The 13,962-nt window shown below is 40.7% G+C and overlaps 1 protein-coding gene across 6 annotated transcripts in view; it reads left to right on the forward strand.

The window, feature by feature from the left end:
- The window catches only part of NSD3 (nuclear receptor binding SET domain protein 3), a 102,290-nt gene that overhangs the window by 46,439 nt on the left and 41,889 nt on the right, over positions 1–13,962 (forward strand). For all 6 annotated transcript variants that reach the window (XM_083185000.1, XM_083185001.1, XM_083185002.1 and 3 more), the window contains exons 8-13: positions 4,369–4,414; positions 4,972–5,102; positions 5,784–5,903; positions 6,081–6,207; positions 7,839–8,036; positions 9,671–9,844. In XM_083185000.1, coding sequence (XP_083041126.1) covers positions 4,369–4,414; positions 4,972–5,102; positions 5,784–5,903; positions 6,081–6,207; positions 7,839–8,036; positions 9,671–9,844 — 796 coding nt within the window. The remainder of the gene's footprint in view (positions 1–4,368; positions 4,415–4,971; positions 5,103–5,783; positions 5,904–6,080; positions 6,208–7,838; positions 8,037–9,670; positions 9,845–13,962) is intronic.

Genomic DNA, 13,962 nt, shown 5'->3' on the forward strand with positions numbered 1-13,962 from the left:
CAAAACCATTTGGCACAGATGTAACATGACTCGCCTAAATGTAACTCTCCTGCATATGTTACATCTGCCCCACCTGCAGTGCAGCATGGTTTTGTCTGTTTGAGAAAAAAGCTTTGTGATCATGTCTGAATTAGGCCCAAAATCTCCACCTGCCAATTGCAGCCCACATTGTTACAAGGAAGTTCAGTGATATCTCAAGGGGGTTCATTCTGTTTTTTAAGCCCAAGTTTCTTTCATGGGGTAGCCAAATTCCTTCTATTATACAACACATTACTGTTCTATTGCACCAGCCTCATAAATGAGCCATAGCTACCTACGTTCACATCATGCATTGGACTACTTATTAATAAAAACAGTAAAATATTATTACAATTCTGGGATAGAAATGTGTAAAATAAGTGATAAAGGACTACATTGGGGGAATTTTCTGAGATTTGTTTGATTATGTAAAATTATTTTAACTGTAATTTCCATCTTGCTTGGATAGACTTGGAGGCTTTAAAAAACATTTCCAGTTAAAAAAAAATTGCATAATTTTCCTTCAACTGTTGGCAACTTATAAGAACAAAGATATCTTTCTCCGTCCCTGCATCCAACCCACAGCCCCTCTGTATTTCCTTTGCCAGGTGCTTAGAGAAATACATGATTGAGTAAAAAACACATATTTTAGAAAAAGGATAAACAATGTGTGCCACTCCAGCTGCTGTAAAACTACACTTCCCAGCATGCCCTGGAGCAGATTTTCTGTTAGAGCATTCTAAACCAGTGTCAGGGCATGCTGGGATATATAGTTACACAGCAGCTGGAGTAAAAGATGGTGCCTACCCATGTACTAGAAAATGGAAGTATTAGGAAAGGGTATAACATTCATTCAACGTCACTGTCGCCTCAGCTTATTGTGAGATTGATTAATGAGTCACTCAGATTTGGGGGAGTTATAAAAGTATTCATTTTGAACATTTCCACATTTTAACACACACCTATGATTTTATGTGTTCCTTTCAAACGACTAAATCTAAAAAATATTGTGCATTAAAATGTGTCCTATTACATTAAGTTTATGGCAGGGAATGAGTTAACTGCCCTTCCCTTTATAAGGCTAGTGAAACTGCCCATACGTCCCCATACTGTGGCGAGCAGGCAGTATATTTGGTCTTTGAGCCAGAATATTAGACAGTCACTGCTTCTCGCATCATTGGCTGGCTGACATATTATTGCTGTGTGTGGGTCTAGCTGTCGTGTCTGCTAGTGATTGCTATGCTTATTTATCTGTAGTCGATGTAAACTGAATACCTTTTATAGGGTTTGCGTGTTATCATGGCCAGAGTAATAATGGGGCAGATGGAGCTGCAGCTCCAGGCCCCTACATAAAAATAGGCCCATCACCATGACAGCATGATGAACACCAGACAGACACCAGCTTTGGTTGGCTTTAAAACATACATATTAAAAGGTACTTGTTTAGTTTCACGGTGGCAGCGTGGCTGCGCGCTACTTCTGGGTTCGGCGCTCGTCAAACTTTCTAAAATAATCTAAATAACCTCCATGCCAACGTGGATAGTTCATACCCCCACTATCCACATTGGCATGGAGTTGTTTTTAGATAGCGTTGCGAGTGCAGCGTGGGCCAGCGAAGCAAGCTGCGCAAGGGGACTCAGACGCACGGCCATGCTGCCGCCGTGAAACTAAACAAGTACCTTCAAAATGATATTCCTATTTTACACAGTTAAGCAATTTCTGTACTTTTATATATTTATGGAGACATTGGGACGTATAGTGTATGGGTCTACATGCATTGGGTCGACACCTGAGCTAAAAATAGGTTGACTGTCAGAAGGTCGGCATAAGTTTATCACATTTTTTCTTTTGATCCGACATGTGCCGACGGGCAGTATTTCATAACCTATCATCCACTACGGCATGGTGGGAGAATAAAATAGTGTTCCGAGCGCAGCAAGGCACCGTGCCCGAAGCATGGTGAGCACAGCACACTGTGATAGTGTCCATGTTGACATTCGGGGGGGGGGGGGGGGACGTGGAAAAACTCATGTTGACCCTTTTGACTGTCGACCTAATGCTTGTGTCGACCTTCCAACCCGGTTGACCTTAGCCAAGTCTCCCTATTTCAGGTGTCTGTTGATCTTCAGTGCTTGACCCAATGCACGCTCGACCCAATGACCCATACCCTTGGCATCACCTCCTCCACTTCTCATAATAGGCCCTTAAATATTTTCAGCTCCTGGCCCATTAGTCACTTTATCCGACCCTTCATATTACTAATGTTTGCCCTTTAATAAGATTTTTACCTCAGCTTGGTAAATAAACCACTTTCTGCCAGCAACCTCATTATGACCTCTTCCTGCAAATATTACTCAGCATTTTCTATATGCCAGCACACATGACTAAACACATGTCTGAACCCTGTTTGTCGAGCTCTGCTGCTGAACGCCTCCGCCTTTCTAAAGGTCTCATGATGACAGTTCCTAGCTTCAAATCTGCTTTAAAAGTTTTTTTAAAGGCTTGCACTGTTGGAAAAATGTCCCCTTTGTCTCGCCATACTTGTTGAGGGTTAGCTGACATTCAAAACTTTTTTCCCAGTACATTTGAAAAATTGTACCATCATAGCCCCTTCTGGTTTCCAGGAAATGTAGTTTTCTACTTATGTATTAGAACTTCCACAATTAACCACAATGATTTATTTCCGGTATGCATGGTTTCTCTGTAGTCATTCACTGTTTTAATTTATTTTGAAATAAAAATATTTCAACACTTTTAACTGATTTTTTTTTTTTTTTTAAATCTCTTCATTTGTATACACCGTAGATAATTTGACATCAATAACATTGCTTTACAGTGTATATGTATATATATATATATATATATATATATATATATATATATATATATATATATATATATATATATATATATATTAAACTATGAAAGTTCTGTAGATAATGTCATGAAAATAAAGATATCACTGAGTGGTATTTCTGATATTTTATTTGTATTTGTTTCAATATATATATATATATATATATATATATATATATATATATATATATATATATAGTAACACCTCACACATATTATGGGTGGTGCACACTAAAATCTTGACATATACAGTACCTTGACATTCAGACACTGAGATTTGCTGCGAACTGATGGGTGTAAGGGGCAGACTAGAAGTGGTTCTCATCTGCTGTCAAATTCTATAGTTCCTCATGCTTTGGTTACACATTGCCATGTTAGTGTGGACAGCCAGTTGAAATGTACATGCAGTGTGAATAAAAGACCTATAGTATTTTCAGGCACAAACCTGTGAAACCCAGGTGTGTTTTTTTTTTGTTTTTTTTTTAATCATTTTCACTTCCTTTTGGCGACTTGTACATGCCCACCAACTTGCTCATAGTAACCTAATGTGTGTCCACCTTAATTTGGTCAATTTTTTTAATGCTCCTCTGCAAATTATTCTATTACTTAAAAAAAAAAAAAAAATTATGTTCTTTTTTCAATATGGATCAATAAAGTTTAAATTATTTCAAACATACTATGACTGATATTAACATAAATTGTGCTGAAACCTAAAGTATTGTTAGGTAATTAACATTGACATGGGCAACTCTGGAAGATGGTAAATGTGTAAACACTTGTGAGTTGTATTTCTAGTATGGGATGCGGTAATTTGGGCTACAGCATGATGGTCGACAGGGGTCTAGGTCGTCATGGGTAAAGGTCATTAATTTGACAGGTCATTCGCTTTGACAGTGTCTAGTTTGACAGTCAAAAAGGGCGTGGTGGGAGAATAAAATAGTGTGCCGAGCGTAGCCAGGCACCGTGCCCGACGCATCGCGAGGTCAGAAATCAGTGAAAAACCCCATGTCGAGCTTTTGACTAGACATTGTCGAACGAATGACCTTTCAACCTATAACAATGTACACCTTTTCCCATGTTGACCTAATGGTGTCGACCTAATGACTGTCGACCATCATGCTGTAGACCAAATGATCCCAACCCTATAGTATATAGAGATAGCTATGTTATTGCTATGCTTTACCTAGTGATTTATTTTGTGTGTAGCATTGAAGTATTTTCTCAAAACCATGAACAATTTAAATATCTGTAAGATGGCAATACAGTCTGGGGTAGAACAAGAATGCTGTTCTTTACACCATCAGGGTAGCTTTGGAAGCAGTTGGCTTCTATATGTAATTATTGTAGTACAGGTCACAGAATCAACCTAACATTTTTGGAGAACACACATTTCCTTCCAGGTGGCAGATTTTTTTATTCAGAATATGAAATGATATTTTTTATTATTGTTTAAACATATTAAATCAGATTTGTGCTTTTCTTTTTTATGATTAGGTGGATGTCACTCCCCTAACATCAGTACAGACAGGATTGCAAAAGGGTGAGTATGGCTGAGAATAGAACGCTATGGGGAAGATGTACTAAGTAAGGCTTGAGTGAGGAAGTGGAGAGAGATTAAGGGGGTGTTCAATGTTCCTACTGTCTAGTGTCAGAAAGTCCGTAAATTATGCATTACCAAACTGTGGCCCTCAAGCTGTTGTGAAACTACACATCCCAGCATGCCTTGCCACAGTTTTAGCATCCCATAATAGCCAAACTAGCAAGGCATGATGGGACTTGTAGATTCCCAGAAAAATGGCCTTTCGGGAAATATCAGCATAGATTGGAAACCCCACAAAGTACCAGTCAGTCAGCTCCCAACAGCCATTTTACAGACTTTATTAAAATAAATAGCTATAATCTGGTTTGTACTTTATCTCTCTCCACTTTATCACTTTCCCAGGCTTAGTACATCTGCCCCCACAGAGTTTCCAGGTTTATATAACATGTAATAACCACTTAATTAGACTTTTACCTCACATTTGCATTCACTATTATTGGAATGGACTGCACTCACCCTGTGGCTCGTTAGTGAATCCTTACATTCTTTGTTACAAGGTGCCAGTGAGATCTCAGACGCGTGCAAGCCCCTGAAGAAGAGAAGCCGGGCCTCCACTGACGTGGAACTTGCAAACTCCTCCTACCGCGATGCGTCAGACTCTGACTCTCGTGGCCTGAATGACGCACAGGTTAGTTTTATTGCTGCTCATTGCTATAAATACTATTTTTGAAAAATGAAAAAACAAAATATGTGAATGAATAAAAGGAATTGTTATTTTTTTTCTGCAGCAGTAATAGCACCTTGCATAGTTTCATGTCTGATCTTTCTCTTATTTGGGAATCTGGCCTTTTCTCCTTTGCTGAGGCAGCTGCGATTTTTAAGTACAGGTAGAGATTACAAAATAATTACATTTAATAGATTAGCTAAAGGATTCCATTACTTTTGCTCTGCTGGGGTATTGTTACCTTTTAGCTGTATTCTAGCATACACACACACACTTATGTGACTTCTCTGAAGTGAACTGTCCTGGGAGCTTTTCCAGGCCTTTCCACATATGATACACTGTATGCATTTATTTTGTATACAATGTATCCAATACGATCCCATCTAAGGCTGCTGGATCAGTCAAATATGTAATGCTGCCCTTGCGATCTCCTGCTCCAATCCGACGTGCACAAGTCTGCATCAGAATTGCCGCAAAACACATGCAATTTGACCTTTTCATCTGATCTCTCATCCCAATGTGTTGGGCTAAAAAGGGCCCAAACAAAGTGGCGGAAAGGACAGGTGAAAAGGGCCCAAATTGTACCAGTGAATGGCCACCTTAACAATTGAGAGCCATGCTTTATTTAATCACTTTTTGACACAGATCAGTTTTGAGAAGCAACTAGACAGCCCGTCAGCCGCTGCTGATGCAGACGCCTCTGATGTCCAGTCTGTAGATTCCAGTGTATCCCGGAGGTCAAGCAAAAGAGACACTGTGTGTCAGGTATGTACAAATGTAGCTGGCGGGGTCCAGAGAACAGATGTAAGCTGTGGCTTTGCGTAATTTATTTACAAAGATTTCAGTGATCTTATTGGCCTTTATGTATATTATACCTTTATATATCTATTTCACAAAAGTAATTTGTACTGTGGAAACCTTTTTATGAAATTATGTTTTTAGATTTGTGAAAATTTTGGCGAGTCCCTTGTTTCTTGCGATGGAGATTGCTCTCGTCTCTTTCATCTCGAGTGCCTGGGGATGGATACATTACCAGATGGAAAGTTTGTTTGCATGGAATGTAAAACAGGTGTGTTGAAACAGAAACAAGTCTTGCCCTAAATATTGCATCTATTGGCTGACCCAGCGGTTGTGCGCTCGCTTCTCCCCCAGTCACTGATGACATGTCTAAAGGGTTTTGTGTCTTTGCTATATCTGCATAATGTCAGATGTTCCATGCCATGCAGTCATTGCTGTCCATAACATAAGCAAAAGCTGTTGGGACTTATACAGGATGGGGCATTATCCCAAACAGCTTTTGTGTAATGTTATGGACAATAAGGATTCGGAATATGATGCAAGTTCAAAAGTGGTCAAGTCTTGTAATTAACAGCAGACTGTACAAGCGTCCCAATAAATAGACAATTTGCTAACTACGCATAACGCATATGTGCCATGACAAAGGATATGAAAGCCCTGGGACGCTCCTTGTGTGGCCGGGTCTTTCTGTCAGTGAAATTAGAGTTTCTGGTAGGCAAATAGGAGGCTGCCATGTTATTTGAAGAGATGCGTGTTGTGGGCAGGTAGCCAGACCTCTGTGCTTGTTAGAGATGTGCTTTCAGAAAAAAGACATCTGTTTTTAAGTGATATTTTGCACCTAGGGTAGCTTTAAGTGCCTATACTAGTAATTACAGTTGCGGATGGGCGGTTTGAAAGTACGCATTGAGATGTATAAATGCTCACCATAGCATACAGTAATATGTTGTGAGCATTTGCCTTGCAACAAGAATCAGACACTATAGGTGAAATTTAATAGGATAAGAGATTCAGAAAGTGAGGAATTTGGTGAGAAATCGCCAGGATTTTTTTTTTAAAGTGACAATCATTTACACTTTAAAATCAAACTGGTTTTGCAGTATAAACGATTGCCGCTTTAAAAAAAAACCTGGAGATTTCTTACCGAATCTCTCACTTTCAGAATCTCTCATCCTATTAAATTTCCCCCTGTGTCTATTTCCAATGCATATTCCCCGGGAACTTGGCAGAACTGTGAACTTTTCAGTTGCATCTCACTGAAGGGACAGAACTGGGCTTCAACGGGGTTCTTTAACATGGGCAAAAAACAGTGAGGGAGTTTCTCAACAACAGCTGAGTTGGACAGTAGTGAAAACTACCAGTTTTGAGAAATATTGGCCAGTATTTCACCAGCATTTCAGCTCGCTATCCCCGGGGTGGTGAGCTGAAATGTGGGAATGAGATGCGCAAAAAATAGATCAATTGAAGATTGCCCTACGTTCTCCCGTCACTTTAAACAGGAGATTGTGCGTGATATAAAACTGATTGTATCAAATGCAGCATACAGGTAGATGCAGCTATGCATACAGGCTAATAAACTGTTCATGTTCAACTCGGCATCTGTCTAATTGGGAGTCATTCAACTTTTTGGGGGGCACCCAAAGTAATGTGCACTCATGAGAGCTATTAAATTGTTCTCTGATCTGGCAGATATTTTTGCTTTATAAAGTCCTGGTACCACAAACTTTGCACACAATTCCTCTTGCGCCCCCAGGAGGCAGTGAGAAGAAATGTCACCTCCGCAGCTAATGGGAGTCTAAACGGAGCAACAGTTGAATTACTCCGATTCAAATTTTAAACACAATTGCGAGGCCAAAGGTTATTTTTTAAAATGTGTAGATTTATCTGTTTACTTCTCTTATACAGGCCTCCATACCTGCTTCTCCTGCAAGATACCCAGCACCAGTGTGAAGCGCTGCTCTGTGGCATCGTGTGGCAAGTTCTTCCATGAAGCCTGTGCACGCCAATATTCTGCATCCGTATTTGATTCCAGGGGCTTCCGATGCCCACATCACTGCTGTAGTTCCTGCACTGCTGACAAAGACAGCTACAGAGCTAGCAAAGGTGACGCTGGAGAGATGCATGTTGTCTGCTCGTGTTCTAATTGCATATATACACTGGAGGCAGCTTTAGTCATTAGATGCTTCATGGAGGCACTCAGTTCCTGTACAAAGCATGGGCTCTGTTTTGGTTTACCTCACACAATGGCTGTGTCTCGTGTGTATTAGCAGGAGTCTTGCATGTGTAGACTGTATGACTGCGAGATGAATATATTACATGAGGATTTTGTTCTGAAACTCATGGGTATAAAGGCCCACAGTTTCTTATATAGCACAGCATATTCCGTTGTGCTTTACAATGGAGATCGTGATACAACAAACTGGGTTTTTACAGACCCTCAAAAGGTAGGAGGACCCTGCTTGCAAGCTTACAATCTATAAAGAAATAGGCATAGGATAGATATTCTTTATTTTATAAAGTCCACCAGAATGCAAAGATCTCTGATCTGCTGTAAGATACGTTGACCCAGCAGTTTGGCCAGGGCCCCAGGAGGATGTAAAGTGTGAAAAAAGAAAGAGTGAATATGTGCGGCCTGTACAGTGGGGATGTGATTAGATAGGAACGGTATATGAAGGTTAAGTGGTTGTTTCTGGAATTTGATAAGCTTGTCTGAAGAGGTGAGTTTTCAGGGAACGCTTCTAGGTTTGGAGACTGGAGGAGAGTCTTATTGTGCGTGAAAGAGCATTCCATAGGGTGGGAGCAGCCCGAAGAAAGTCCTGCAATCAGAAATGGAAATGAGTAATGAGTGTGGATGGGAGACATAGATCTTGTGAGGAGTGAAGAGGTCCGATTGGAAGATATTTTGAGATGAGAGAAGAGATGTATGTTGGTGTAGTTTGGTTTATGGCCTAAGTTAAAGTATTTTGTATTGAACACGGCAGAATACAGGTAACCAATGAGGTTGAGATGATGCGTTCATTTTTGAGGGCATAGGCTTTATTTCACAAGATTGCTGCTGTGAACCTCAGTGATTATTACACTACATAAACCTCCTGCGCTTACAGGTTGAATAGATGCATGAACCTGTTTTGCGTAACTGGTGTTTATATTTGGAGCCTTTGTCAAGACTATGACAGCGCGGCATCTGCACGTGCAATATGGCGTGTTATCGAGTCTGGCACCGTGAGGTGTCTTCTCACTGTTTGTAAAAATTTGGCTGTCATAAAGTCTTGACAAAGGCTCTGCCTGGAGCCGAATATATATATATATATATATATATATATATATATATATATATATATATATATATACACAATGGACCCAGCACTCCAATCACCAGAAATATTTGCCCACGGTGCCTCCTTGCAAGTACCAGGGAGGTACCTATCGATAGCATGGGTGTCCGGGGAATGGAGGAAAGTGGTACTCGAGAGGCTCAAACCAAACGGGAGAAGCAATCAATCAATGGGACTATAGTTAAGCCACTGGTAAGGTCCCTCTGATAGTGGCAGTTAGTCACCTATCAGGCTTTTTTTATCTGGCAGATGCAACCATATCCGGGAAAGCCCAGCCTGGTGTAGTTGCATCTGATGCAGCCATGCAAGGCAAGTGTTTCACAAGCAGGTGTACCTAATAAAGTATGTATACATATGTATAAGGTGTTTCTTATATCTCTTATATGGACTCTTCTCTTGCAGGACGCATGTTGCGCTGTGTGCGGTGCCCTGTGGCATATCACAGTGGGGACAGCTGTGTGGCTGCAGGCAGCCTTATTCTCTCTTTTAGTCTCATCATTTGCAGCAACCATTCCAAACGCAGTGGGCATTCATCCTGCGCTGTTAATGTCAGCTTCTGCTTCGTGTGCGCTCGAGGTAAGAAATATGAGATGAGATGTTGAGTGTATGTCAGTGCAAATGGGTTATTATTATGTGAGCATGCTCTTAAAGTGCTAATTCCTAAAAGTAGTAACTGAGATTAGTGTATGTGCTTACACTTCTGTGTTATCTATACACCTTTTGATACACTGCATGTGCAAGGGATACAGTACGGAACTGTCAGGGAAAAAGCCAAAGAAACATAGTCATGATGATGTTCTGCTAGGTGGGCATAGGGAGAAAGACACAATATTGTGACATTGGGAAGCAGTGGAATTTGGTGAAGAATTTGAGGAGAATGGGAGAGACAAGAGGGAGGGAATGCTTGGATGTTAGAATACCCATCTCCCATGATGGAATGGATAGGTGCGGAGGAGCCTAGTAACTGTTGAAAAAGGAAGAGGTGAGGAACTGGCAGATGACAGCACATGTGTGGGGAATGACCAAGGTAAGGTGCAGACGACACATGGTTGGATAATGGGAGATAATCAGAAAAGGAGACTGACACTGGTGTATATGCGGGAAGATAATCGAGGTAAGCAGGAGACTGGCACATGGTAGTGGAACGTGACTGGTGAGGAGACCGGCACCTTGTAGGGCTACAGGAGTGGTGGAAACGGTGACATGGACGAGACCATACATGGGGTAATGGAACTTGACTGGTGAGGAGACCGCACATTGTAGGTGAATAGGAACAGTGAGGTGGAGATAGACACATTGGGGTTTATTTACAAAGATGGGAATTCTATTTCAGATGGGTTGTCGCTATGGGCCACCAATCAGATTCTATCTATCTTCTAGAATGGGGGGGTGGGGGTGGGGGGGGGGGGGGGCAAACCTGTCCTCAAGATCTACCAGCAGTTCTTAGTAGGAATGAATGCAGCATGTTTCAAAATTGTGACAGATAGTAATGACTACAGCTGTGCACCAACTAATTTGGAAAACTGCTGGTAGATCTCGATGACCAGTTTGGCCACCCCTGTTCTAGAAGGGGCAAATATATGTAGTATATTCTTATTGGTTGCTGTGGGCAGCATCCCATATTAAATAGAACTCCCATCGTATTAAATAAACTCCATTGTAGGGGAAAGTGAGAGAGGTGAGGAGCACAGCACACAGAAGGTGATCAGGAAAGGTGAGGAGGACACCTGCATGTGTTCGGCTAAGGGGAGAGACGTGGAGTATACCAAATTTTGGAAATAAAATGCACCATAGATGCAAATAATTGAGAGAGTATAAAGTAACCAGAGACCTGGCCATGGCTTTATTTTCTACACTGTACAATTGTTACTTTTACTATCTTCAGAATTTAAATTTACTTTGATATCACATCTATAGCGGTCTTCTAAGCAAACAGGTTTCTGTGAAAAGTAAGTAAGTGACTTTAAGCAATGCTTTATTATGCAGCATCATCAGTTTTACTTATCTGAATCAACTGACAATGGTTTAAAAAAAACATTTTAAAACGATTAAGGGCCAGGAAATGTCAGTGTGTGTGCAGTCATTCATCTTCTCCTATCACGTTGCTGTGTGTTCTCTTGTTTCTTTCAGTTTTGTGAAATACTAAACAAAAGAAAGGGTATAACGGAACGCAATGTTGCAACACAATATAAAAATAAAGGTCCATACACAATGGGCAATTTTGCTTAGCCAAGGATCATGGGGAAAGTCGCTGGGCTAAAAAAGCTCAGTGCATTCACACTGAGCGCTTTTCGCCCTTTTAGCGATTTGCAGAATGCTATGGTAAGCCTTCCTCTCCCTCGCTCCTCTGCTGGTATTAAAAGCAAGGGAGCGGCTGGGCTAGTGACGATGTGGCAGCGTGCATCAGCGCTCACTGCTCATCGATGCCCGCTACACACTGGGTGGGTTTTGAGCTGAAAGTCGCTCAAATGAGTAAACAGAGCAGCTTTCGCCCAGTGTGTACAGGCATTTAGAATATGGGAGATGAAGATGTCAATTTACTGAGCTGCAGTTTCAGGCATTGATTTTAAAGTGGCTTGAACATTAAATGCCTAACATGCCTGGTTTTATATCCAGAAGCCGAAGATGCTGCATTTTTTTAAAGCGCTACTTAGTAAATCTACCCCTAAGAGGGGAAAATGCATAGAAAACAGGTGTATGTTCTGAAATATACCAGAGGAACTGAGATTTAGGAGAATATTCAATCACAGACGAGCAACTCCCGTCGGGGGGTATGGCTGCCGGGCCCTATTCAATGCTGTCTTCCTCAACAGCATTGAGCAGGGGATCTCGCAGAACGAGCCCGACTTCACAAGCAGTCGGGCTTGTTCTGCCGAGAACGGCCGGGAATTGCCAAGCTCACCTCTTCCCGGCCGCAGCTCATGTCCACACCCCCTTCTCATCCCGCGGCAGGTGGGACATTGAATCCCGTCTGCTTGTTCTCGGTCGAGCTGACCGAGAATGGGACTGGGTCACGGCTGTCGAGCCAGCTCGACAGCCGTGACCCGCAGATTGAATACCACCCTAATAACAAAGTAACACATGTTAACAATTCCCATCTAAGTAACAAAATGCAATTATTTGGTTATATAAGTACACAGAACTGATAAGACCTAGCATCTACAAGTTGCCATGTTTGATTATATGCCCATTTCATACAGTGTCTGGCACCAAATAACTGTGAATTCTAGAGTTAATTGTTATTAATTAGAGTTTAAGAATTGAATTGCTAGCTATTATACTTTGTACATGTTGCTTGATCATCAATGGTAATTAAGATTTAATCTGAAATCTGTTTCCAGCCAGAATGTTATTAGGTAAAGCCCTTTTATATGGTATATTAGAATGCATAACAGAACCCGCCCACAGATATAAAACAATGTATCCAATTCCCTGACCAGATGCAGCCTATATAGAATCTTTTGTTCTTATTTATTCACATCTCTGTCAATGTTTTTATTTTAACAAACTCATTGCTCATTACCTGCTTTACAAACAGCAATTACACTTGATAACGTTGCGCTGACAATTGCCAATACAATACTAGATTGTGGATGGCATGTTTGTAGTTGTATATCTGCAGTAAGGGTCTGTTCTAGATATAAAGAATGCAGGTGGCACAGACCAAAATCATATATGAAGCCAAAAATTTGCACTCTGCAAATAGTATTTAATCCCTTAGCACCTGGAAAGTAGAATTTGCGCCATTTGGATGCTTCAACTGGAAGTTTTAATAGATATGAGAAAGAAAATATTTGATTTGCTGGTCTGTAAACTGCAGCAGGCGGCTTTTAATATGAAGAGATAATTACCAGCCTCATCATTCTCATAGATGTTAAGTCCAAGATCTGTTAATGAGAAGAAATGTTAGGATATGTAATCATGGTAAAGGTAAGATCATTCTACCCTGTGTAATAATGCTGTACAGTTATTTACCCCACAATTCAATAGGTAGGTAATAAGTATTTACCCCACAATTCAATAGGTAGGTAATAAGTTATCAAGTGTATTAGCTGCTTGCATAATTTGTATTACTGCAATATCAAATAAGAAATTGAGTTGTCCTTAATGGTGTCCATGTGGCTCTAGATTAACATTTTACTGACAGAAAAAAAAGGTTGTCTATATGTTTCTGCTGAGGATAACACAAACTGTGCCTGTCAGTTTGCCGTTGCATATCAGTAATAATAGAGAGGCTACTCTATAAATAACATTAAGGGAGACATGGTCTTAAATTAAAAATCGCCTAATATACCTACCGTTTATAATAAATAAACAATTGTATTTTGTATCTGTTTTGGGTTTATATGTATTGATACATACATGGATTGATTCTCCATACCAGTCCTTTATTCTATAATTAGCACAGAAATGATAGAGTAGTAGTTGGCACTTGAATAAGCTAATCGGCAATCACCAGCATATTCATTATTCTGCTACTTGGTAAGAATGAATCTAATTAATTCCGTGAAAGCAACTATATCAGCACCTGAACTACTTCTGTGGTACTTGGATAAGCCTGCATGCTAGCTGGCAGAGGGCGAAGCTTGGAGATTGTGGGCTCAACCCAGAACAAGCGGATATCGAAATTGCGCGTTTCACATTCCTTTTGGTTGCAAGATGGAAGGGAGTCGTCTTAAAGGCTGGGTGTTTAT

Source organism: Crinia signifera, chromosome 4 (assembly GCF_055691185.1).
Source record: "Crinia signifera chromosome 4, ASM5569118v1, whole genome shotgun sequence".
NCBI classification, from domain to species: Eukaryota; Metazoa; Chordata; class Amphibia; order Anura; family Myobatrachidae; genus Crinia; species Crinia signifera.